The sequence below is a fragment of the Bidens hawaiensis genome, unplaced genomic scaffold (assembly GCF_021521415.1).
Source record: "Bidens hawaiensis isolate Kalapana, Puna unplaced genomic scaffold, B.hawaiensis_p1.1 tig00044822_1, whole genome shotgun sequence".
Lineage (NCBI taxonomy): Eukaryota > Viridiplantae > Streptophyta > Magnoliopsida > Asterales > Asteraceae > Bidens > Bidens hawaiensis.
Window position 1 is genome coordinate 56,833 of NW_027505918.1, and position 26,099 is coordinate 82,931.

Consider the following 26,099-nt stretch of genomic DNA (forward strand, 5'->3'; position numbering starts at 1 on the left):
CCCTCGTCTACATTATAATCATCGTTGTGAGCATAATCAAGTCAAAATCAAATGTAAACTAATAAGAATTATTCTGTGGGATTTCCCTTTCACATAAACAAATAAACCAAAAAACAAAATTCATCCACTCCATTGTTTTTTTGTTTTTTTTTCTTATTTCATTTTACCTTACGCATTACAACACCTCACTAACCCTCCATCATCCCCAACCATTGCCCCCACCTCCGGTCGCCCACCCCACCCACCGACACCACCCGTCATCGCCACCTACCACCACCACCGTCGCTCACTCAATTTTTTTATTTTATTCCTTCGTCATTCTCTACATAACAAACAACACAAAGTAATTATCACCCCTACATACTAGACAAACATTTAAATGGAATGACAATTATTTATTTCATTATATTGCATAACCTTATACCAGATACACTTTTATGCCTCCCGATCTACTTCGTAATCATCATCATAACCAGAAAATCGAGTCAAAATCAAATGTAAATCAATAACCATAATTCTATCGGATTTCCCCTTCACATAAACAAATAAAACATTTATTTAATTATATTTAGTCCACATATGATATGACTCAATTTACAAGCAAGTTACAACTTTGATAAAACAAACATGATAAGAAACCAAAGCAAAGAAAAAACAAAAAGTGAAACACCAAAGCCCTAGCTAGCTAGTTAGTGTCTTCATCCTCAAGAGAGGCAGCCATACCATCATCCTTCACAATCTACACACACACACACACATTGATTATTATTATTATTATTATTATTATTATTATTATTATGGCCACACACAACAACTTCCTTCATTTCACTACCACCACCGTCGTAACCTCACCTTCTTCCACCGGCTGTTCACTTTCACCTTTCTTCCTTAAAACCTCCCACTCGCCCAGGACTCTCCGACACCGCCGTCCCGCCGTATGTTGCAGTTTCTCCTCCATGGAGTCCGCTAAGATTAAGGTTGTCGGTGTCGGTGGCGGCGGTAACAATGCCGTTAACCGCATGATTGGTAGCGGCTTGCAGGTTTGTAGCTTTATCCATTTGCTCATAATTCTTTATATTTACTTAATTATCTGTTTAATTAATATTGGAATATGGTATTTAGGGTTTTAGTGTATTGCGGGTTAGTATTGGAATATACTAGTAATTTGGCTTTTATTGTTGGGTTACTGGCCCTGTTTATCTCTATACATTGTAATCTATTGAGTTGAATTTATTTATTTATTTTTATTGTTTGCTCAGTATTAAGGATTTATTGTTTAGTCTACGTCCCCTGCTTATCTCTACATATTGTAAATCTATTTAATTGATGCTCTATGTTTCTTGTATATTTGAGTGTCAACTCTGACTGTGTATTGAAATTTATTTAGTATATGTGCCCGGTTTATCTCTATGCATCGTAAATCTATATTGAGTTTATGCTTTATGTGTTTCTTTTATTTTTGAGTCTAACTGTGTATTGGAATATAGTATTTAGCATATTTGCTAATAGTGAGAATAGCCACGCTATAGTGTGCTTCATTGAGAAGCGGTACTTTTCCACTATCTGATGTATAGAGCCTCAACAGCGGGATATGGCTATAATTAGGTTTTTTTTTAATATAAAAACTGAATTTTTAGGCATTAAAGTCGATTAAACAACACCAAACTCAACCAGTTTCACCATAAAAACTTAATTTTGTGAGTGAAACCCCTTGTTTTTCTTTCTAATATCTTATCGCTAAACATCAAATAGTGCTCACTATTTTATCGCTATCGCTACTTGGTGACATACCGTATAAGTAGGTTGCGGCTGTTGACCGCTTTTCGTTATTGACAACTATGGTATTTAGGGATTTAGTGTCTAGTCTACGGCTGGGTTTATATGGTGTATATATTGTAACTCTACTGACTGGAATGAAATCTAGTTAAGTCTTTTGTTCACGAAATGTTGTTGAATTTTATTACTTTTGTACACAGGGTGTTGATTTTTACGCAATTAACACGGATTCACAAGCGCTTGTGCAATCTGTTGCACAAAATCCGATTCAAATTGGGGAGCTTTTGACACGTGGATTAGGTCTGGTTCAATTTGAATTATGCTCTTAAGTTGAATTAATTTTTGTCGAGATTGATGTTGGTAGGTTTGTAGGTACTGGTGGGAATCCGCTTTTGGGAGAACAGGCAGCGGAGGAGTCGAAGGAAGCGATTGGGAATGCACTTAAAGGGTCGGATCTTGTGTTTATAACGGCGGGTATGGGTGGTGGGACAGGGTCGGGTGCTGCTCCGGTTGTAGCTCAGATAGCAAAAGAAGCGGGATATTTAACTGTTGGTGTTGTGACTTACCCGTTCAGCTTTGAAGGTCGCAAAAGATCAGTTCAGGCAGGTGACTGTATATGTTTCTTTAGGTGTTTTCTATGCCATTTTAATGATGGTATAAGGTGTGACCCGGCACGGAATAATTACGTTCTGGGTTGTAGCTTCTAGCCAGTTTTGACATGTTTAACGTGTATAAATAAGGGTGATGCTATAGGTAAACTGTCTCCGATCTGCACACCAGTGTGCATGTCACATCATATGGACCGTATGATGTTATACAACTCATATAACTTTTGCAGACCGCATACCTGTTAGCTGTCACATATAACATATTATACAGGCCCGTATGGGCCATATGTCTCATATGATATGGCCAAAAAAGTCATACAGCAGGTACTTTCCAATGGTGTATGGATGGTATGTCAGTGGTGTGCGTGTAGCCTGACTCATAATTAAACATGTCGACTTGTAAACCTGTATAAACCCGTCAACCGGTTTAAAATTTCGAATACATTTATTTTTTTTAGAAGGTCAACTCACCGTTTACAATCCTGTTTAACATGTTTATTACAAACCACCAACCCGTTTATGTAAATGAGTTTGCGTTGTGGTCAAGTTACTCAATTTTAAGCATTGGTTTTTTGTATTGCTACAAATGATTATTATATCTTTGCAAACTTTTTCAGGCTTTAGAGGCTATTGAGAAGCTGCAAAAGAACGTTGACACGCTTATCGTCATCCCAAACGACCGTTTACTCGATATTGCTGATGAAAACACGCCTCTTCAGGATGCTTTTCTTCTTGCTGATGATGTCCTCCGCCAAGGAGTTCAAGGAATTTCAGATATTATCACTGTGAGTTCTTCGTGCATCCTTGATAGAAATATTTGTTCACACATATCACACGTTATTCTCCAATTTGCAGATCCCGGGGCTGGTAAATGTGGACTTTGCAGACGTTAAAGCCGTCATGAAAGATTCTGGAACTGCCATGCTTGGTGTCGGGGTTTCTTCTAGTAAGAACCGAGCTGAAGAAGCAGCCGAACAAGCAACTCTTGCTCCTTTGATCGGGTCATCAATCCAATCGGCTACTGGAGTCGTTTATAATATCACTGGCGGGAAAGACATAACTCTTCAAGAAGTTAATCGGGTCTCTCAGGTACACATATGAATGTCAATTGGTCAACAAGTCAACTGTCTTGATTATTTTAATGTATAGTTAATATATCTGATTCGGGTTTTGTTTTATTTGTTAGGTGGTAACGAGTTTGGCAGATCCATCAGCAAATATTATATTCGGTGCGGTGGTGGATGAGAGATACAACGGGGAGATTCATGTGACTATTGTTGCAACAGGATTTGCACAGTCGTTTCAGAAATCGCTTCTTGCTGACCCGAAAGGAGCTAAACTTGTTGATAGAAATCAAGAAATAACACAACCTTTGACTTCTTCAAAACCGTTAGCCATGCCTTCTGCTGCTCCATCTCGGTCTAGGAAACTTTTCTTCTGAACAATGTTAAGGTTTTATGTTTTCATGTTTTTTAATGTTATTTGTTTGGTTTTTATTATTGTTTCAGTATCTTGCATCAAGGATGTGTAGTAGTTTAAGTAACTGTTGAAACTTTTAGCAACCTGTAAATTTAAAGGCTCGGTAATGGCTGCCGCCCGGTATCCGAGCCACGTGAGCTATTAAAATCCCACCATTCCATCTAGTTGATTCAAGTAATTTGTTTGTCGTTTGTGTAAATTAGTTCATTATGTAACTCTTGTACAGTATGATATTTAATTTGTGATCTTAGGCTTCTATAGTTCTATGAAAGTTAATATAAAAATAAAATCATCTAAACTGTGAAAAACGAGCCAACTCGTAGAACCACGAGCTAACTCAAGCCGCGGGTGAGATGACTCGGTTCTAGGTTGGTGATAAGGTCTCGTCTAAAATTATCCTTCCTAAACTCATCTCCTAGATAATCGCAGTAGTGGGCAATTTCTTAATAGTTTTTATCAGTTTTCTAGTAACCGTAGGAAGTGTTAGTATTAATTTCTTGTCTTTTATTGTAATTGTTTTATCAAGTTAACATAATCAAAATACGTATATTGTTTTGAAGATATTGCCTCTCTCGAATCAGGCTAAAAACCCTAATAATCCCTTCTTTGATTTCTGGATCCTATCAACTGGTTCCATTGCCGGGAACTCATTCACCCAATTCAATTGAAAATTCAATTTTCCGATTAACTTCAAAATCCATGGCTCCTCAAACCCAGGGTAACGCAGAACTGGTCTCCTCAAACCCTGACCCCATGGTTGCCCAACTGGCAGCCATCGTATCATCTATGGAGTCCCTGCAAATTGACGTTGCTGCTCTCAAGGCACGTGACAAGGAGAAAACTGGTGGAGGGTTTAACCGATTTGGCGATGAAGAATCTTCAGGAAGCTACAATCGACATTACATGCCTTGTAACAAATTGGATTTCCCTAATTTCAGTGATGGAGATCCGCGTGGGTGGATCCTTAAGGCTTAGAAGTTTTTACGCTACTACAATATTCCTGAGGATGAGAAAGTTACAGGTGTGGTGATAAGTTTAGCTCGGGCCAACGATGCAAAATAACATCTTTAAGCTGTTTGAGATTAATGATGTTGTAGAGAACCATGTTAATTCTCCAGCTGACTTTGCTGAGATTAGCCTTCATGCACTTTTTGGTCAGTTCCCGACATCAACCATGAAATTGCAGGGTACTTTGGGCACAACTGGGGTTTTAGTTCTTGTTGATAGCGGTTCAACACATAATTTCATTTCGGATAAGTTGGTCCAAGAGATGAAACTCATTACCCATTTTGTCACTCCTTTTGGTGTACAAATTGGAAATGTTGATGTAATACGTTGCAATCATGTTTGCAAGGATATCCAACTCCAACTTTCTAAGAGTTTTACCCGTTTGCTTTAGGAGGGGCCGACGTGGTACTCGGTATTAAATGGTTAGCCACACTAAACACGGTCCAAGCCAATTGGAATGAGATGTCAATCGGGGTTCACCATCAATGGTCAAAACTACAAATTGCAAGGGCTGCCACCAAATCTCCATAATTCTACCACCTTCCATCATCGCTCCGTCGAACCATTTTGGAAATACGAAGTCCAACGGGCAAGTCATTTCGCCGACTTGAGGCCAAGTCGTCTTTCCGGGCCAGATGTAATGATAAGTCCCGCCTAAACTCATCTCCTAGATAATCGCAGTAGTGGGCAGTTTCTTAATAGTTTTTATCAGTTTTCTAGTAACCGTAGGAAGTGTTAGCATTAATTTCCTGTCTTTCATTGTAATTGTTTTATCAAGTTAACACATCAATCAAAGTACGTTTTTTTTTTTGAGATGTTGCCTCTCTCAAATTAGACTGTTTTATCAAGTTAACACATCAATCAAAGTACGTTGTTTTTTTTTTTTTTTTTTTTTTTGACTTTGAGATGTTGCCTCTCTCAAATTAGACTAAAAACCCTAATAATTCCTTCTTTGATTCCTATATCCTATCAGTTGGTTTGTCACAAATTGCTTGTTGAAAAGCCATACTTCAAATCAAATTCATGTCAAAAGGGGTGGTGGCTCAACTTGATATTTTAAAAAACGGGCCAACCATTCTCGATTATTGGCAAAGGCTATTCAGTATTTGGTTTGAAACCCATTAAACAAAAACCGAACCAACTGAATTCAGTTTATGGTTTGGTATTAAACCAATTCCATATTGTTAACTCGTTTATCAGTTCACAAAGTTTGGATTCAATAACCCGAATAACATACAATGAATATTTAAATTTTGTCATTTAGCTTATTCCAGTTAGAATTTTAGTCCAATCTTATTTAACACAATCTAATTCAATAACAAATAATGGTAAAAGAAAAGCATTTGGTCGAAACTAAAAAAAATGCATCGACTTTGAATTCTGTTTATGGTTCAATTTAATTTTCGGTTTAAAAAATAATAAATAAAAAACTCCATACTAAATAAACAGAATAAAATAACTCAGAAATTTGAATCAATAAACACCCATGACCCAACCACTAGCACTCACAGTTTGTCCTAACCATTTTTACTTTTATCAAATTCATAGCCTTCATTCCATACCTATTGAGTTTGTCCCAGGTATTCTTTAAGCACATTGAATCTGTGTTATTCAACAAATGCAAACCAAATAACTTATTACAAAGTTTAAACAGGATTTTGAAACTGAATCTGTTCATTTATTAAGCATGCCACTATATATTAGCTACATGCACAATGTACATACAGTTCCAAAACTAATGTAATAATATTGTGAGAAGCGTTCTTCTCAAAATATAACTTAGTCTCTGGTATGCAGGAATCACGGATGAAATTGAATGGACCACGTAACGTAAGGGAATTATAAAAATGGTGTTTGGTTGGTCAGTAATTGGAATCATAAGTTATACAAAAAATCTCATTCTCTAAACACCCCAAAAATCATTTCTCTGCTCCCTATCGTGCCTTTTCGTTCTCTTCCTTTCTTCACCAGCACCGCCGGCCACCATCACAAGTACCACCACGCCGGCCACCACCGCCTCCGCAGGCACCACACCAGCCGCCACCACCCCCACCGGCCACCACTAACTGCGACCACTACCATCTCGGCCGCCACCGCTATTGACTCCATCACCAGCCACCACCACCACATTTACGGTCCTTGGTCTTTTTTTCTGGCCATCACAATATCCTATGTGTGTGTATGTGTGTGAGAGAGAGAGTAGGCCCCACCATAAAGTCAGGACGGACATCATCATCATCATCGTACTCAGTATATCCCACCAATAGCAAAGCTATAGTAGGGTCTGAGGAGGGTAAGATGTAGACAGCCTTACCTCTACCCCATAAGGATAGAGAGGCTGCTTCCAGTGAGACCCCCGGCTCGATAGTAGTTTTGCATCAAGCCTTGGACATAAGGCACATAGCACTCAATCATCGGGACACCGGCTGATCGGTGCATGTACCCTTGTCTTTCGGCTATCAACGCCACTACATGATGCCTGATTAACCGTCCGTCACTTTTAACGTTATTTTCACGAGATTAGTAAAATAACGTCAAAATTAGTGCAATTTCACTTTTGCCATCTATAGCTCAAAATTAGTCCAAAGACTTAGGCCATGTGTAGTAGAGGGGCTATAATTGGGGGCGAATTGTCACACGCGGTGTCCAGTCAGCAAGCAGTGGAAATTTGTTTTTTGGGTGTAATGGTGTAGGGGCTACAAGTTGGGCCCACAGTGTCTTTTTTTATTATTTTCTTTTTATAATTAAACTAATTAAATAAAAACCAATTTATTTAAATAACTAAATAAAATGCATTAAAATTAAAAAGAAATACAAAAAAATACATAACTAAAAATTAACATAACTAAAAAAAATACTAATATCCATAATATTCGCGCATTTTTTCAATTCGTTGTCGTTGCAATAATGCGGCCTCTTCGTGTAACCCGGCCGCTTTGAGAGATTCGTATTCTTTACTCATTTCCCCCAATTTCAACATAGCGACAATCTTTTCGTGTTGTTTGTTGGTTTCTCTTATGGCATCGTTGAATTCCTTGACACACTTTTCGTGTTTTTTGATCATTTCTGTCAAGATAGCGGTGAGTTCCACGGGTTTCGATTGGTTCGGGTTGTTTGTAGGATTCATTTTGGTTAGATTTTTTTGAAGAAGATGTATGTTTATATAGATGTGAAATGGAGAAGGATATGAAATGGAGAAGAAGGTTTATGTTTATATAGATATATAAGTATATTGTTTTAATTAATTTTTTACCGTTGTCAAACGGTCAAATTAATAAAATATTATTATTTTCTCACAAGTTTAGGCGACATTAACAATCCGCCCCCGCCCCAAATCGCCCTAAAATCGCCGTGGGGGGGGGGGGGTGTTCTAGCCCCTTCACGCCCTTTTGTCGCCCAATTCAACGCCCACTACGTTTGGCCTTATACAAACCACATCAATAAAATTGAGGTTTGTGACTCCCTCGTCCGCTTAATGCTATATAAATTTAAAGCTTGTTGTGGGTACTCTTAGACAGTGCGTTATGGTTTGACTAGCAAATGCTAGTTAAAGAGTCATATCAATGTCATTGCACTGCTACGTAGACAGTGGGTTTTAACTAGCCCTTTATTTAACAAATGCATTATGGGCTAACTAGAGACTCCATATATATATATATATATATATATATATATATATATATATATATATATATATATATATTATATTTCTAAAAGAGTGATTGGTTATAATGGGGTGAGCCTCACCTTTTGAGCCCTTTGGGTGCCATCAGGATAACCGAAAGAGGGGAAAAGGGGCATGCTGCCAGAATGTTAATCAAAGGGTACGTTTGGTGCCCATTCAATGGGTAAAATGGCCGGATGGCGCCTCATGTGGATAACCACAACGAATGGCCCAATAGTAAACATTTGCACTTATTTTCCTAACTATAAAGAGTGAGTTTTGGACACAATGTTAAAAAAAAAATGATACATTGGAAGAATCCGTTGTGTCTTCCAATATCATTAGGTTGATTGTTTCGCTCCTATATCTTTCTAAAGAAAAAAGAAGATCTATGAGAGTTCTTTCCTGAATTCGAAAGAGAGTATTTGGTTTTTCCCAATAACTAAAAAGTGTAGCATGCTTGAATCTAACTGTGGTTCACGGTGGTGGAGGGACTGGATTAATAAAAGAGCGATTCTAGTTGTAAGATATCTAATGTAACCATTGCTGGAATTGTGATATTATTCAAAGAGAAAGATCTCAAATATCTAGAGTTTGTCTTTATATTTTATAGGGATGATCCAAAGTTATGGAATGTATCATCAAGTATTCAATATGATTCCACAAGATCTAGTTTCGTTCAAGTAAGGATTCTAGCTAACTGAAATGATCTACCGATCAATTCAGAGATCATTTTGATTAAAAAAATCATAATTAAATACGTAAATTATTAAAGGAAGTAAAACAAGTAAATGATTTGGTAAAACTATCAAAATAGAATAGTATTTACTTAGAATTCACTTCACCTAGCTGAACGTAATAATATATATGTTTTATATTAATCATGTTTACATGTGAAATCAAAATAGATTAGGTTCTATCAAAGTTAATTACCTAATAATATAGGTATTTGAAAAGGTAATATAGAATTAACATAATAACTGCCTTGAATTTTGTCATAGAGAACATGTGACAATTATGTTCGCATGTTTAACGAAAATAGAATAAATTATTTTCAAGATTACCTGATTATACAATTTTTCATATAAAGCTGATTAATAGATAGTTAAAATATCAAGCACCTCAAATCTTTTCATGAACGAACAGTGAAATGAAATTTTCCAACTTGAAAATGTCATACTAGCTAGGAGTTTATGAAACTTTCGATTAATGTCAAAATTATAATTTTGATTATCATTATGGACACGTGAATTCCACAATGAAAGCAATAGTCCTTCTAAGCATATGATACATTTTTATATACAGGTAACTGTTACAGATTTCAAATATAAATCCTCAAGTATATATGATTCCTAGTCAAGCGCCATTCACACGCATATGTACATACATATTCTTGAATATACATCTCAAGCCATACGATTTTCCAACATAATATGATCAAGATAAAACCGTTCAATCCAGTTAACACAAAACATGCATATTGATTGAAGAAACACAAAACCATTCAGCATAATCACCATCAAAATCACATTGTAGGCAACATAATTTTATGGTATTTGTTAAGGTGCCACTTGAATTTTTAAGGCCACCTGAATGTGGCCTGAGAAAGTAGATCACTGTTATTTATCCCGAGGGTTGTTTAAGCTAGTAAGATTAAAATGTTATATATCAATTACTAATATCCTTTATGTTGTATAATTGGCTTTAAAATCTTTCTGCAAAAATAAATGGCGGAGGGAGTTTTGCAACTTGTCAAGCAGATGTGGCCTGATTATTGTTGGGTCTATAGTTATTTTCCCGGATAATAATAATAATAGCTATATCTTTGTGTGCTGTTTAAATGGCTGTTAGGTCTTATTGTGTTTGCTTTTGTGGAAGCTGACACAAGGGGATCATAATACATCACAATGTTCTTTTGCTTAATAATGCCATGATGCATCTATATGCATGCCAACAATCCTCTCAAGTGAGAATTCTTGTAAAAAGCACAGTGAAAACTGGGCCAAATTCAACCCCCGTTACACCAATTATACGCGGTATTGGAAGTTTTCCAACCACATGTCTTTGAAGGTGGATGATAATGGATGAGATTTAATTTTCAAACAGCTTAACTCACGAAAGGATGGCTTTTTTACATGGAATCATGAACCAAAGTTAAGAAACTAATAATGCTGCCTAGTTGTGATGTATACACAACAGGATTGGACCTTATACTTTTTGGGTTGGTTTGGTTACATTCTGATGATTATTGGATAACTTTCCTCCAAAACATGTTTTTTTGGTTGGCCTTACAATGATCATGTTCTGCCCCCATTTGCTCTTTTGCTTTCAAACTGTTATTTGACTATTTGACCCTTTTCTTCAAAATCAATATGATGTACAGTATACATACCCTGGTGACGTTAACTTTATTATTATTATTATTATTATTATTATTATTATTATTATCATCACCATGGGATGCATCCACATGTCACATGGATATTATAAAAGTTGATTACCAATCCTATTAACCATATAAAATTAGTATCCAACAGATATATAACATAGCATGGATATACATGAAGATATGGAGTAGAAGAACAGCAAATCATGATTTCTTTCATTTTCATCAATCATGTGTGTGTAATTCCCATGCAAAAACCCTGAATTCCATGAGTTAAGTTGCTTAGATCATAAGTTGCTAAGTGTTTCTAAGACTATGTGTTATGGATCACTTGCTGTCATTCTGGATCATTTGTCACATCAATGTCACCTCATCTTTTCCTCTATCATTCAACCCCACAATTCAACCTATGTTATACTCCCTCCGTCCGGGTCAAAGTGTCTTAGTTTGAAAAACACAAAGTTTAAGGTAGATTAAATTATTGTTTTCTTTGCTTACCAAATGACAATAATGCCCTTGAAAATTGGGTCATCAATATTGTTTATTAATGTTAGTTGTGTGTGTTTAAGGGTAAACTTGGAACTTGGCTAATAAATTTTGAAAATTGATATTTGTAATGGGACAAATAAAAAAGAAAATGTGGACATTTTTAATGGGACGGAGGGATTACCTCATTTTCCACCATTCTAACTATTTATATTATTCAATAGCAAAAAGAAATGACAAAGAAAAGGAAAGAAAATAAGAAAAATTAAAGTTGATCGGGTAGTGAGTCATGCGCTCTGGGTAAACGAAACTCCGTCACTAGCGATATGGGGTTAAGGGGGCGCAATGTTCCCATGACACCATATATTGGTTCCACCTCAATACCACTAGTGATGCTCAATGAACCATACTCCTCAAGCTATTGTTCTTCGTTAGTAATTAATGCATAGTTTGAACAAGGTGATAACAAGTATTAAAAAGAGACATGTTTACTGATTCAATGTAGGGTTTGTTTGTAATATAAGTGTCATTCATCCCTTAGATTTTAATGGGTATTGATGACCGCCATTAATGGCTGCCTGAGATCCACATAACATGAAGTAACAAGGGTGTCCACAAATATAGTTGAAAGAGACAAATCCATAACTATATCTACACCTAGGTAGGTTCATATGGGAATAATATGAGGCATGTTCCCTTCGTTCTATTAGTTTCGCATTAACTACCAACATAGCCATAGGATACCTAGCTACTGGTCTACACCCTTAACTCGATCATTTTGCTTCACCTATACGTACACTAACATATGATTCTACTTTTTGAAGCCAACCCCATTACTATATGTCTCCAATAACCATGGTACCACTTGACGTGAATTATGCCTTTAGATAAGGTTTGCATATATACATGATACATGTTATGTTATACATATCTATTGTTTTGTCTTATCATCGTTCGACATGGCCACACCCGACTCGTCATATATGTTAATATTTGTTGGAAAATTTAGTGAAGATGTGGTTTTCATTAACTTTGGATAGAAATAGTTTTATGTTACTCCGATTAATATAATTAATATTTCGTGGGTTTGAGTTGAGTTTCACAACCAAACAAACTGTATTCAAACGAAGCTAAAATGAATAGAATATCTTGTTCGAAGTTGAGTGGTTTGAATGGAAAACGTGGAACTTGGGTGATTCTAGTAAAACTTTGTTCTTGTCATGAATCAATAGCAGACTTTTGCTTTCTCTCAAGTCCATATAACTCATGTCATATAAATTTATAAATCAAATAAACACTTTGTGGTTTGTCTCCTAAATTCATATATGGATATGGTTTCTATTTTGTGTGAATATGGAAAGAACATCAAGGTTCAATTTAACAAGTGAAAAGATCACAAAGTAGAAAGAGAGGAAAAATTGTAGAAATCTTGTCGTTAACAAGTTCCTTAGACTTTAGAGAAGAGCATTATGTAATCCTTACACCATCACAAATTTCATCTTTTTCTATCATTCTAAAAACGTAATTTACCCGAGTGATACTTCGGGTGTGTGGACATCTCCAGTTGTACACTTACTATTTCGTTTATTGTACCCTAAGAGACAGGCGTATTCGTCTTAGAGGAGGCACGGAATCTATTTTGCGAGACCCACCACTACTAAAGATTAGTTTGTTTGTTTTGCAGCCGAAGACTCAAACTGTCGAAGACAACGATTAGATTTGTATCTATTATTACCTTTTTCATCTGGTTTCATACACAACTTTGTATTTATATATTTCCCTTGTATTAGGTTTTTTTCTTTCTTAATGACTAATTTTAATCACTGAGTATCGGAGACCACTGTCAAGCCGAAACCAACATATGCGAGAAAAGCCTCTCTTGCCCACCTTAAAACCCCCTATTTTTTTTATCAAGATGAAAATTAAACCCAAAACCTCTTATTTTAAATTAAAGTGTTTGGTTTCAACTTAACCATTTGAACCAGGATCATTAACTTCCTTTGTATTAGGTCTTTAGGTGAGTATCGATATTTAATTTTAGTAAAAAGTTACTCATATTAATTCCTGCAATCTTTTCAAGAATATTGTCATAAAAGTTAAGATACGATCTCTTCTTCTGGTTGGTACGCAATTCTCGTGGTTTCAAGCATTCAAAGTCAAAATTTAAAAGGTTGGTGGGGGCATGTGATTCAACAAATTAAGAGGTTATTAGTCTAAAGTAGGTTTACCTTTTCGAAATTGGATTTACTTTAGTCAATGGGATTGGTAGTTACAACCATGATTGGGGTTAATGTCGTTAATTACTGTTACATATGTTGTCGTTTTGTTAGACTTATCTTTAAGGATGTGTAAGTATTTTCTTTTTAAATATTTTCTTTTCAAGAAAAAATTTCTAAAATAGTCCATTTATAAAATTTAGTTCTAAGTTTGTCCCTTCAAATTCAAGTTTCCAATTTTGTCCCTTTGGTATCTCGTTGCCGGCGACATGTTAGCGAACACCGACGATGTGTTAACATAGCATAGGGTTGACAATGCGTTTTGTTGCTAACATAGGGTAGCATCGATGTGTTAATGTATAAAGCAGGGTTCCACGATGCGTTAGTTGATAACGCATCGCTGCTACCCTATGTTATGTCAACAAGTCGCCGATGATGCGTTTATGTTGCTAACATAATATAGGGTTGACGATGCGTTTATGTTGTTAACATAGGGTAGCAGCGATGCGTTATCAACTAACGCATCGTGGAACCCCTGCTTTAAACATTAACGTATCGTTGCTACCATATGTTAGCAACATAACGCATTGTCAACCCTATGTTATGTTAACACATCGTCGGTGTTCGGTAACATGTCGCCGACGACGAGATACCAAAGGGGCAAATTTGGAAACTTAAATTTGAGAGAAAAAACTTATAACTACATTATATAAATGGGCCATTTTAGGGATTTTCCCTTTTTTCAAACAACAACTTTTAAGTTTCATAGTTTCATAAACACACAACAAGACACTGTTATCATACAAGATAATATTCAGATCATTTTTTTTAATTTCTTTATGTTTAAATAAATTAAGTTTAAAAAATATTTTTTATTATTCACCTATATATAACACATATTTGCCTAAACAAACAGTTATGATATATTTTATTGTCACATACACGTAACTAATATTCACCTACACATGATTCATATTCGTCTAAACAAATTGTTAGTTCATTTTATTTTCACATAAACGTAACTAATATTCACCTACACATAACTCATATTAGCCTAAACAAATTGTTAGTTTATTTTATTTTCACCCACACATAACTCATATTAACCTATACATATAAGACTGAATTAAATTATTAGAATTCATGTAGAAGATTGTTGATTTTGTTACTTGTGTAGGTGAGTTTATTACCATTCACCTACATAGAGCAATAACCCTACACAATGAAATAATATACACTCCAATGTATTGAAATAATCCATACAAAATCCCTACACAACGTGAAAAAAAAACACACTTATGTAAAATTTGAGTTTTAATAGGATTATTTTTTTAGAGAAAAAAGTAACAAGAAGAAAAAACACTTGTCTTTCTTTACTGTTTGTTATAAACAATATTTAGTCTTGTTTTGGAAACCTAACTTATATATTAATTTGTTAGTCTTGTTTTGGAAACCTAACTTATATATTAATTTGTTTGAAATGAGATAATTACTAAAATATGAATTTATTTAATTGAATTATAAAAACTGATTTCAAAATGATTTCTATATAAAATATATTGTCTATAATGTCCCTTCATTTAAAAACCTTCTATAATTGTTTTCTTATTTAATATATAGTTTGTCATCATAAATATATGTCATTGATTAGATGAATCAATGACTCCAATTGATTTCTCTCACTAAAATGACTTCTTACATTCACATGAACCATCCCCAACTAGTAGATATACAAATGTTTTTAACTATACACAAGGTCTTAGAAAACATTAACGAGTGTCGTTTAGATTTTTAAAATGATTTTTAGCAAATTCAATTATGTGCAGGCGGTTAGACGGACCAGTCTAATAATAAACGGCCCGTATAATAAATATATGTTGTATATTCAAGTTAGACATCTCGTCACGTGCATATGACTATCTTATAATAAGAATGCCCGTCTAATATGAGACGGTTCGTCTTAACTTGTGGCACCCCGTCTAACCAAATTTCTGGTCAAAAATTCAAACTAATGGTTATAAGACCATATAATCATCATATGGTCCGTCTAATGTTAAAAGTTATTACTTTAATGAAAGTTAGTTTTTAATCTACTAACTTAACTATAAATTGTAAACGAGGTTTGAAACGATAAAACAAGACTAGTATAGTATACAGCTGGATTCGATTAGGATCCAAAATTATTTAAGCCTATTTTATTATAGGTTAAACATCAGATAAACCGAATGTTTTCAAAAACAAGTCACCAACATGTCAGAATGTGTATACGTCAAACCTTTGCAAAATAGTTAAACTGATTTACCCTGATAAGACAAAACGGTCGCTTGTCTTAAAGAATCAATAAAACATTTACATGAGATAATGAAATCTCTAAAAATGTTATAATACAAATAGAAAATAAAACACTCAGGCCAATTACACATATGTCTGCATCCAAACATAATTGACAAGTAGTAGGCATATTATGCGTCAGTCCCAATCCCGAGATTCGAATGAGCCGTTTGAATCTAGATCTAACTTTATTCGGATGTTTAATCAACCAAAAACAAGCTTAAGGATCACCTTAGATCGGATCTAGACACCCCGAAGCTACCTAGGTCATAAACAATTAAACCCCGGCCAACCATGGTGGTTAACGGCGGCTGACGCGCCGGAATCAAAGAAAAACCTTGAAAAACACGAAATGAGAAAGCTGGTATGGAAAATAAGCCGTATAAGTATGTAGCGTATACGTATACGGCGTATATTTATATGTAAGCCGTGTATGTAAGCATCGTGTATGTATATGGTGTATATGTATATGTAAGCCGTGTATGTATGTAGCGTATATGTATATGGCGTATATTTATATGTAAGCCGTGTATGTAAGCATCGTGAATGTATATGGTGTATATGTATATGTAAGCCGTGTATGTATATAGCGTATATTTATATGTAAGCCATGTATGTAAGTAGCGTATATGTATATGACGTATATGTGTATGTATGCCGTGTATGTGTATTAAGAACGCATATGTCACCTATGCGTATAACTTATATGCGGGGCATAAGTTATAACTTATACGGACGTATAAGCTTACACGCTAAGATGACTTATACAGGAAAGAACTTACACGCCCGGAAAAAACTTATACGAACTTGAATGATTCTCCGAGTTAACGAAAGATAAATAGAGTATATGTATGGAAACAATAGATATGGACTTATATGATGGTTAAGATAAGAATAAGTATATAATTAATAATGAAATTTAACGTATGTAATGAAGATTCGATTTGATTAAATAATAGAACTTCAGTTTTTCTGACAAGTTTTTGGTAAAGACTTATTAAGGAAAATAACCCCAGCCAAGGGCTCTGCCCCTTGGACCCTGCTAGGGGCTGCCGCCCCTAGTACCCGCTGCCAGGGGCGCTGCCCCCGGACCTCCGTAGGTAGGGGTTACAATAACCTAGAAATATGATATCGGTAGGGCTAGTTAATTGATACATGTAATTTTTATACAGTAGCCGCGCCCAGTTAAAGAAAGGAGTTAGCATTAAATCTGAAAGGAATCAGACCTAGGTGAGTTTCTAGCCCCATGTCCTTGTTATGTTTTCGAGGCTATGTGCATACTCGATGTGATTATTTAATACACTTACCTTACGTGGTAAGTGTATTCCTTATATGATTTATGTGATAGTTATTGAGGTTATGATAGAATGCTTGTCGGTACGTGAACGATCTTCGGATATTACACGTATCGCCAGGAAAGGTGATCGTTAGAAGATGGGATTGCTTTATATATGATGCATGAATGATATATGTATGTTATATGAAAGACTGAGAGTATGTATGAAAGTTTATAAAAATAAATATAAAGAAAGGTATGGTATGGTTGTATGGAAAGAAGGGAACCGAGCCCTAATAATACTCGAGGAAGAAGGGGTCGGACCCTAATAATATCCGTGGTAGAAAGGAACCAAGCCCTAATAATACTCGAGGAAGAAGAGACTAGACCCTAATAATATCCGAGGCAGAAAGGGAACCAGACCCTAATAATACTTGAGGAAGTATAGCGTAATGTTTTTTTAAACGTATAAGTATGTAAAGTAAGATTAATATAAAAGTATAAAAGAAAGAAATAATGAAAGAAAGAAAGAAAGAAGGTATATACTCATGTATGTACGAAAAAAGACAATCAAGTTAAGTAAGTAATATGTATCTTTGGATATGTATAAATAAGTATGTGAATGTATTGTATGTTTCTGGAACTCACTCAGCGTAGCTGACTTTTAGTATACACGCATGTGAATAAATTGAAGCAGTTGGCTTAAGGAGACACATGACATGATCTGAGAAGGCTGGCATCTGAAGAAAGATTTTTCATGATGTTTTGATACAATATTTCATGTTATGTTTTATAGACAAGATTTGAATGTTTTGTAATGAATGGTTGACTTTTATTATTCTGCGAAACTTTTAATTAACTATGATATTTAGAACTGTGTTTATGAGTAAATCCAACACCAATATAGGGCACCGGGAACGGGTCCTTACATACCTCAAGCAAACAGATCAGATAACCTTTTGAGTTGTTCAGGAAACTATCTTTGTATTTTAACGAGTTATTGAATTCTTTATATCCGGTCAACGTTTCACCAGCATTTACGTACTTTTTAAAAAAAATCATGTAGTTAAGCCTAAGAAGTAGATACAAGGATTGGGAGTTATAACTGGATGATAGTCAAGCACATATACAAATGGCTCAATTTCGATATATATGAAATCCTTGTATTTTACAAAGTTAAACAAATCTTTTGTAAACATCACTAAGGTATTCAAGTCCCAAGAATTTCCAATGTAAATTAATATTTAAAAGTTATAAAGGCTTTCCCTAAAATAAACGTTATACTCTATTATATTTACAAAACATGTGCCAACTGGCAATCACACTTCTTTGCCTTAAGTTGGGGTGTGACGCTAGTTAGACTCTTCTATTATATCATCCTAAAAGACTTAACCTTGTTATATTATAATTGGGTAAGTCAAATACATAGAAGGAATGCATGGTGTTTTTGAATGGGTAAACTATATAGTACATAACCTAGTTTGGTAAAAATCTTGAATTATGAGTGCAAGGTCATATCTAGAGCTTGTGACATATTTGATGGTTGAAAACATCTTCAAATAAGGTTCGTAAAAGTGACAAAGACATCTCATAACATTCATGTAATAAATCTCAAGGAGAGTGTAAGTGGTCGTCCATAGTCGATTGGAATACCGTGGGGAGCGACCGTCGAGTCACCAGTTGCACTAACCATGTGTCTATGCTTCAACTACAAATAGATGGCTTGTATAGCAGTTATCCTCACCCATGTTGCTCTAACTAATACACATACTTATAACAATTAAATATATTTCTTGATTTTAACATCTTCAAACATCAAATGGAAGATGAAGACATCAAGACCAAAAACAAGAGCAATTGCTACAACATTATTAATTCATTCTAGTATTATTAAGGGGACATCACTAATGCTTGTTTTAGCGATTTGATAAGAGATAGTTCATCTTTGTGTTGATGACATAGGGAACACAATCTTGATTTATTTTTAACTGTATTAAGGTTTGGGAACACTAACTTGACATAGTATTGTGATTGTTGTGAGTATACACTATCTTGATATAGTGTTTGAGTGGATTCAGTATCATGGCATTGTGAATGTTTGAAGACTGGTAAAGAAATACTATCTTGACATTGTGTGTTGAAAAACTGAACGTTGCCTTTGCTTGGTGTGACGATGTAGTTAGTGTTCCCTATTAATTAGGGAATTTACTAGTGATAGAATCTATCCTGTAGAGAATCAGGAAGAGGAACAGAGTGGATTAGTTAACATTCATTTGAATCTCTATAACTTAGTTGTGTGATCTTTATACTTTAAACTCTTACACTCTATTCCCGAGTTCACTTAAAGGAAGAAAAGAAAAGAAAGAAATATTTTGTTTTCCTGTGTTTCCTATTTTATCTTTTATTTCTTTTTTTCTATTTTCTTTCCAAATTGAAAAAAAAAAACATTTCCTTCCAACTTACTCCGTGTTTCTCCCTTTTTTCCTTCCATTTGTTTTCTTTTACTCAGTTTAATGAAACTCGGGAACACAACTTTCTATCATTTCCTTTGTTTTGTTTCCTAACAAAAAACCCTGGAACACAATAATTTTTTTCTTGTCTTTCATTTCATTTCTTTTCCATCCTTAAATAAACTCGGGTATTGAGTGTTAGTGCATTCAAAATTATCAAGTTGTGAAAAGAGTTTTATAAAGTCATTATGATCTTAAACAAGCCATGAATAAAGTAAACCTATCCACCCCCCCCCACACACACACCTTTTTATTTTCTAAAAAAACAAGTGACGCATTAACATTTTACAAGTAATGTAATTATTATTGCTCTAGTTTAATTTGGTTGTATCGTAGTTAATCAACTAAGAGTAATTACGAAAATGGTACTACATGCTTTTTTCTCTTTATTTTGTACCATTTACACGTTAAAAGTCATGTGTACGGATCTCACCCAACACACACTTTTGTATATATTATCCATACATTTATAAACACTCAACTATAATAAAGTTAGTAATTGTATTTAATTTGTAACTGTAACATTTGTTATTTTTCAAACCCGAAACCCGACGCGTTTATTTTTCTTTTATCTCATTTATTATTTGACCGTTCGTTATTAAATAAGATCTTGCTTTTGTTTTAGTATAGTTAGTTATTTTAGTTAATTATTTATTAATAATACTATGAGTAATGTGGCAAAACAACCCCTAACTAAACTTTTATCCACTTACCGTCACCACCATACTGTTTCTTGAGCCTTAATTTTCGGCCGGAATCGAAGTAATTAACTACGCCAAATTGTTTTCCTACTAATAAAAAATCCCACCGATACCTTAAACTTGGAAGTCGTTTAAAATTGGCAACTATTTCATTTAAGGTAGAACTGCGGCCTAATCGTTCTTAAATCACTATATATACTTGATTTAACCTCAACTAAATCCTACCACTTAATCCCCTCACTGTCACGACACAAAATCCTAATCAATTTCAATATATAAAGCCACACAAACCCATTTTGATTTCATTCTTGAACCCGCAAGCCTTGGATCACCGTTCTCCCATAATCCGCCATCGTAATTGGTAATTGAAATGTGTCTTTAGTTCATTTTTAGACAACAATAAATAGCCCCAATCAATATAGCCCAACATCAAACCGTTGATCTGAATTCAAAATCTAGGGTTTGTTTGTGAATTTCGTTTCCGGTTGTTGTCTGTTTACATGTTTTTCAAATCATTATCAAACACAAGTTGAAGCACCATCCTGATGGCTGGTGCGTTTTGTTTAAAGCTTTGGACCGGGCCAGGGCGCGGGTTCGAACCCCAGGACCCTGATAGTTTTTCCTGTACTGGATATATATTTTTTGTTTTGGGCTATAAACGAGTTAGACACAAGCCTGGTTGGCTGGTGCATGCAATTTATATCACAAGGGTTGTTGGGGGCGCGGGTTCAATTTAAACATATATATTGATATATTTAATAATTTAAACTATATTATTAATATTATATATATATATATATATATATATATATAATTATTGAAATTTTGTAAAGGTTGTAATATTTTAAAAGGGTTTTAATGTAATATATATATATATATATATATATATATATATATATATATATGGGATGGTTCAAGAGAGAAATAATATTATTGTAAGAAATGCGAGAAATGAATATGGGTCACTAGTTTTGTTTTAAGTTTTAAATGCTTAAAGCTAAATAAAGAAAGTATTAATCATTCTTTTTCTTCAATTAATATAACTAATATACCATAATACATATATACTTAATTAATATAACTAATTAAATTATTATAATTGGAAAATATTAAAAACTCATTTATTTTTATAACTTAATTTTTGTGTCTTGAATTTTTATCATACACAAATATAATTTTTTCATACATTAAAATCTCTTTCTATCCAAAACTAATTTCTTCCTACTCAATATATTAATATCCATCAACACATACTTACATTAGAATGAATTAAAAAAACTATTTTACATGTGTTTGCATTAGATATCAACAAAAAACATACAATCTACACAAAAACGTATAATCTACACTTGTTCTAAGAATAAGACAACATATAACCTACACACGAAAAACATATAACCTACACACAAAATTTATCATCAATAAAATACACATGCACACGAAAACATATAACCTACACATGAAAAAACATATAACCTACAGACGAAAATTTTATCTTACACAAATACAATTTATTCATACATTAATTTCTTTTTATTCAAAACCAATTTCTTCAAACTCAACATATCAATATCCATCAACACATAGTTACATTGTGATGAATAATACAAAAAACTATCTTACACATTTTGCATTAAATGTGAATAAAAAATATACAACCTACACAAAAACAAATAACTTACAATTGTTCTAAGAATAAGAAAACATATAACCTACATACGAAAAACATATAACCTACGCATGTGTAAGATATGTGTATCTTTGTGTAGTTTATATAATTGTTGATGTCGAATTACATATCAGTAAGTTGTATGCTTTTTGTATGTTGTACGTTTATATTGCTCAAAACAAATGTAGGTTATATAAATTTGTGTAGGTTGTATATTTATTGTTTATATTTTAATGGACACATTTGTATATTTTTTATTATTTATAAAAATAATTTTTATAGGCATACCAATTGAAAAAAAATATATTAAGTTTTGATATTTAGTGTTAAAAAAACACATTGATATATGCTAATAAATTGAGTGAAAATTATTTTTTTAATATAAAGAAATTATATTATATGAATAAATTGTATTTATGTTGAATAAAATGAAGAATGTGTAAATAAAAAATAGAACTAAAGTAGTGTTTATTTTTAATTATTATAGTAAGAACGAAAAGGAAAGCTCGTTCTATGTTTCAAATCTATCGGATGGAGTGATGTTAAGGGATCCGTGGTTTGCTTTTTGGCACTTTAGAATCATGTCCGATGCTTATATAGCAAAAAAGAAGGATGTTGGCGGGATGGGGTTTGGGTTCATAAGATTCAGGGGGTGGGTAACGTCACCCATTTTGCGAATAGGCTGAACGTAACGAGAATACGGGGAGCTGTAGTTTCGGTATCGAGTTCCATGTTTGATAGGAAAGGTGTGATTATTCCTGAAGCTAGGAAAGTGTATGAAAGGAAGACGGTAATGGAACGGGTGACACCAAAAGGCATTGACGGTCAAAGTGGGTAGCAAAATGGTGTATCATACAAAGACATTGTAGAGAAAAGGAATAAGGCTTCCGTGAAGATGAAAGAAATAGTGTCCAAAGCTTAACTATCCGTTATCGGTGCTGGGTAGATTAGTGGTGGCGGAATCGAAAAATGTGGAGTCCTTTTGCGGAGTAAAAGAGATGATGTCAGGGGATGGATTTTCGAATGTGGCGGTATCGTACATTGGGGTCTTACGTTGTTGATTGTGTTTAAGAGGAAAGACCTGGCTGTTGAGTTTTTATCCAATAAAAAAGAGATTTGGAGGATTTACCTTAAGCAGGTGTATCTTTGGAATGGACAAGATGTTAAAACGGGAAGGATTGCCGGCTTGAAAGTTCTAGGATTTCCGGTCATGCTCAGGGAAGATTCCAATTACGATATGATTGGTATGCTCTTTGGCTCGTTGGTTTGAAATTCTAAGTTTTCATGGTTGAGGTATGATAATTCATTTGGGGATTGCTTCGTTCTAACACATGTTGGGGGTTGTATAGAGGAAACAATTAACGTTATGTGGAAAGGAAATGTGTACACGGTTTGAGTCATCGAAGAGTTGAGGTCTTGGGTACCAAATTTTTTTGGTGAAATGTCTTCTGACTAGACGGAAAACTCCTTGTCGGATGATGGTGAGAATATAGTTAACCGGGATGAGGTGTTAGAGGAGGGTGAGTTCTAACCACCTCCACCTCCTCCACCTTCATCACCGTCGCCTAAGGTAGGGAAACAGTCGGAAGTCGGGGGGCGGATTACATGTATGGGGTTGGGGAAAACTTAGGAAATGATAAAAATAGGGGTAATAAAGCTGGAGAGGACGTGCATGGGATTCTTTTTTCAAAGGAGGCTTTTGATATGGGGGCGGGCCCCATGAATAAGGTATTGTGCAAAAGTCCTAGATCTGTGGGGGGTGGTTTTTTGTCAAACAAAACTACAGGTCATGAAGGTGAAGTGGGCTTAGGCTCAATTAAGACCCGCGTTTCCAGGAAAAGACCAAGGGCCTCTAGTTCTCCCACCTTGAGCCCGATGGATGTTGGGACTATAGGTGAGAAAAGGGATTTAATGGCGGATGTTTTTGGGGAAGAAGCTCGAAGTCAAAACACGGGGGATCTGGTGGGGTATGGAAGATGCCAGAGAAGATAACATGGTGGTCGATGAGTCGCACGATGGGGAGATTAATCACCAGTAGGAGACGGGGTCAGAAGAGGGGGGTGTCGGGTCCGCAGAGTCTAGTCTGAATTCAGAAGTGTGGATTCATGGTATCCAGGACTCGTAGTCGGTTACTTTTAATTCTGAAGAATTCATTAACCACTAGGTAAGTGAAACAATGAAAATTGGTAGTGTAATTGGGCTAGATTTAACAAAACACAGTACATTGGTGAGAACATCTATGTTGGGTGAAGGTGGTATTAACGGTTAGTTATGAATATTATGACGGTGAATATTAGGGGAATCAGCGAGGCATGCAAAGACGATTGGGTAAGGGGTCTAAAGACAAGTAATGGGGTTCACTTCTTAGCAATTCAAGATACAAAAAAGATTAACATTCCGGGTTACTTGGTTAGCCGGTTATAGGGGAAATATGCATTTGAGTTTGGTAGTGTTGATGCGGAAGGTAGATCTGGGGGAATCTTGAGTGTTTGGGACCCATCATACTTTAGGAAAGTGGGGAGAATAATACATAGGCGGTTTTTGGTAACTATCGGCGTGATAAAACCGCTAGGGTGTGAGTTATGCTTTGTAAATGTGCATGCTCCAAATGATTCGATGGAGAAGCGGAGTTTGTGGGCTGAACTATTGGGGTTACGGTTGTCATTAAGTGGTATGGTTGTGTTTATGGTGACTTTAACGAGGTATGAAGCTCCGTGGAAAGAATAAACTCAGAATTCTCACAACCTAATGCCAATGTGTTTAATGATTTCACTGAAAGTGCAGGTTTGATGGAGTATCAAATGGGAGGGGGATCATTCACCTATATTTCAGATAGCGGGGTAAAGATGAGTAAGTTGGATAGGTTGTTGTTGTGTTCGGAGTTTCATAATCGATGGCCGTTAGCCTCGGTAACGGTTTTGGCAAAAGATGGCTCGGATCATAGGCCGCTTCTATTATCTACGGTAAATAATAATTTCGGACGTATACCATTCCATTTTTATAATTCGTGGTTTGAACTTGAAGGGTTTGAAGGGTTCGTTTCTTCCGAATGTAGCGCTTTTAGATTTGATGGTCCGGCGGACTTGGGTTTTACCACTAAGGTAAGATGGTTGAAAGGTCATATAAAAAAGTGGATTTTGGTAGAAAACAGAAGGAAGGTCTATATATGGTAAAAAAATGAGATTGAAAGGCTAGAGGGAGAAGCGGAGAATAGAATTCTTTCGGATTACGAGTTGGGACATAGGTCGGAGTGTGTGGCTTTCGTAAAAGAGTTTGAAAACTTAAAGTGCGCAGACTTACGACAAATGGCTCGAGTACAGTGGGCGGTTGAAGGTGACGAAAATTCAAAGTTGTTTCATTGTATTCTCAATGCCAATCTTAGTAGTAAGAGATTACATGGCTTGTCAATTAATGAAGTTTGGGAGGTAAATCCGATACTAATTAAAGATGTTGTTTTTGGGTTTTTTGAGAAACGGTTTCGGGAACCGGAAACGGATCGACCTGTGGCTGTCTTGGATGGAATTAAAAGGCTCAAGGAAGGTGATGTCAGCATATTGGATGCCCCGTTCTCGGTAGTAGAAATAAAAGACGCGGTTAGGGAGTGTGATGGGGAGCGTGCACCGGGCCCAGACGGTTTCAATTTCAAGTTTCTAAAGACATTTTGGAGCTGTTTCGAAGGTGATTTTATTAAGATTTTTGATGATTTTTATGCAAATAAACCGTTTAGTTTCGGATGTTTGTCCTCATTTATTACCTTAATTCCTAAGTCGAAAGATCCGGGTGGGTTAAATGATTATAGACCGATTAGTTTAATTGGTTGTATGAATAAAGTTATCTCTAAAGTGTTGGTCCAAGGTTAAAATTAGTGATCGGTGGCTTAATTTCGGAAGAGCAATCGGCGTTTATCATGAATCGGAGTATTCTCGACGGACCGTTAATTCTTATTGAGACTTTCGCATGGTTATAAAAGTCGCAGGGGAAAGGTATGT

At 35.1% G+C, this 26,099-nt stretch overlaps 2 protein-coding genes across 2 annotated transcripts; both read left to right on the plus strand.

Moving 5' to 3' along the window:
* The first annotated feature begins 631 nt into the window (after positions 1–631).
* LOC143615916 (cell division protein FtsZ homolog 1, chloroplastic-like) lies at positions 632–3,990 on the plus strand. The gene is made up of 6 exons (XM_077088908.1): positions 632–1,040; positions 1,977–2,076; positions 2,149–2,378; positions 3,002–3,169; positions 3,240–3,473; positions 3,571–3,990. Exons 1-6 carry the CDS (start codon positions 798–800, stop codon positions 3,823–3,825), a joined length of 1,230 nt encoding a protein of 409 aa, XP_076945023.1. The 5' UTR covers positions 632–797; the 3' UTR covers positions 3,826–3,990.
* A 572-nt stretch (positions 3,991–4,562) lies between these two features.
* Positions 4,563–25,970, plus strand: LOC143615917 (uncharacterized). Its single transcript, XM_077088909.1, has 6 exons — positions 4,563–4,815; positions 4,961–5,190; positions 24,535–24,781; positions 24,895–25,073; positions 25,135–25,211; positions 25,301–25,970. Exons 1-6 carry the CDS (start codon positions 4,563–4,565, stop codon positions 25,968–25,970), a joined length of 1,656 nt encoding a protein of 551 aa, XP_076945024.1.
* The last annotated feature ends 129 nt before the right edge of the window (positions 25,971–26,099 follow it).

Excerpts from the sequence above, each read along its gene's own strand:
- LOC143615917 (XM_077088909.1), top strand. The coding sequence starts at position 4,563 with ATGGCTCCTCAAACCCAGGGTAACGCAGAACTGGTCTCCTCAAACCCT. Across the intron at positions 4,816-4,960 it reads TTTCAGTGATGGAGATCCGC|AGAACCATGTTAATTCTCCA; the intron begins GTGGGTGGATCC and ends ATGATGTTGTAG. Across the intron at positions 5,191-24,534 it reads TACAAATTGGAAATGTTGAT|GGGAAATATGCATTTGAGTT; the intron begins GTAATACGTTGC and ends AGCCGGTTATAG.
- LOC143615916 (XM_077088908.1), top strand. The coding sequence starts at position 798 with ATGGCCACACACAACAACTTCCTTCATTTCACTACCACCACCGTCGTA. Across the intron at positions 3,170-3,239 it reads GAATTTCAGATATTATCACT|ATCCCGGGGCTGGTAAATGT; the intron begins GTGAGTTCTTCG and ends TCCAATTTGCAG. Across the intron at positions 3,474-3,570 it reads AAGTTAATCGGGTCTCTCAG|GTGGTAACGAGTTTGGCAGA; the intron begins GTACACATATGA and ends TTTATTTGTTAG.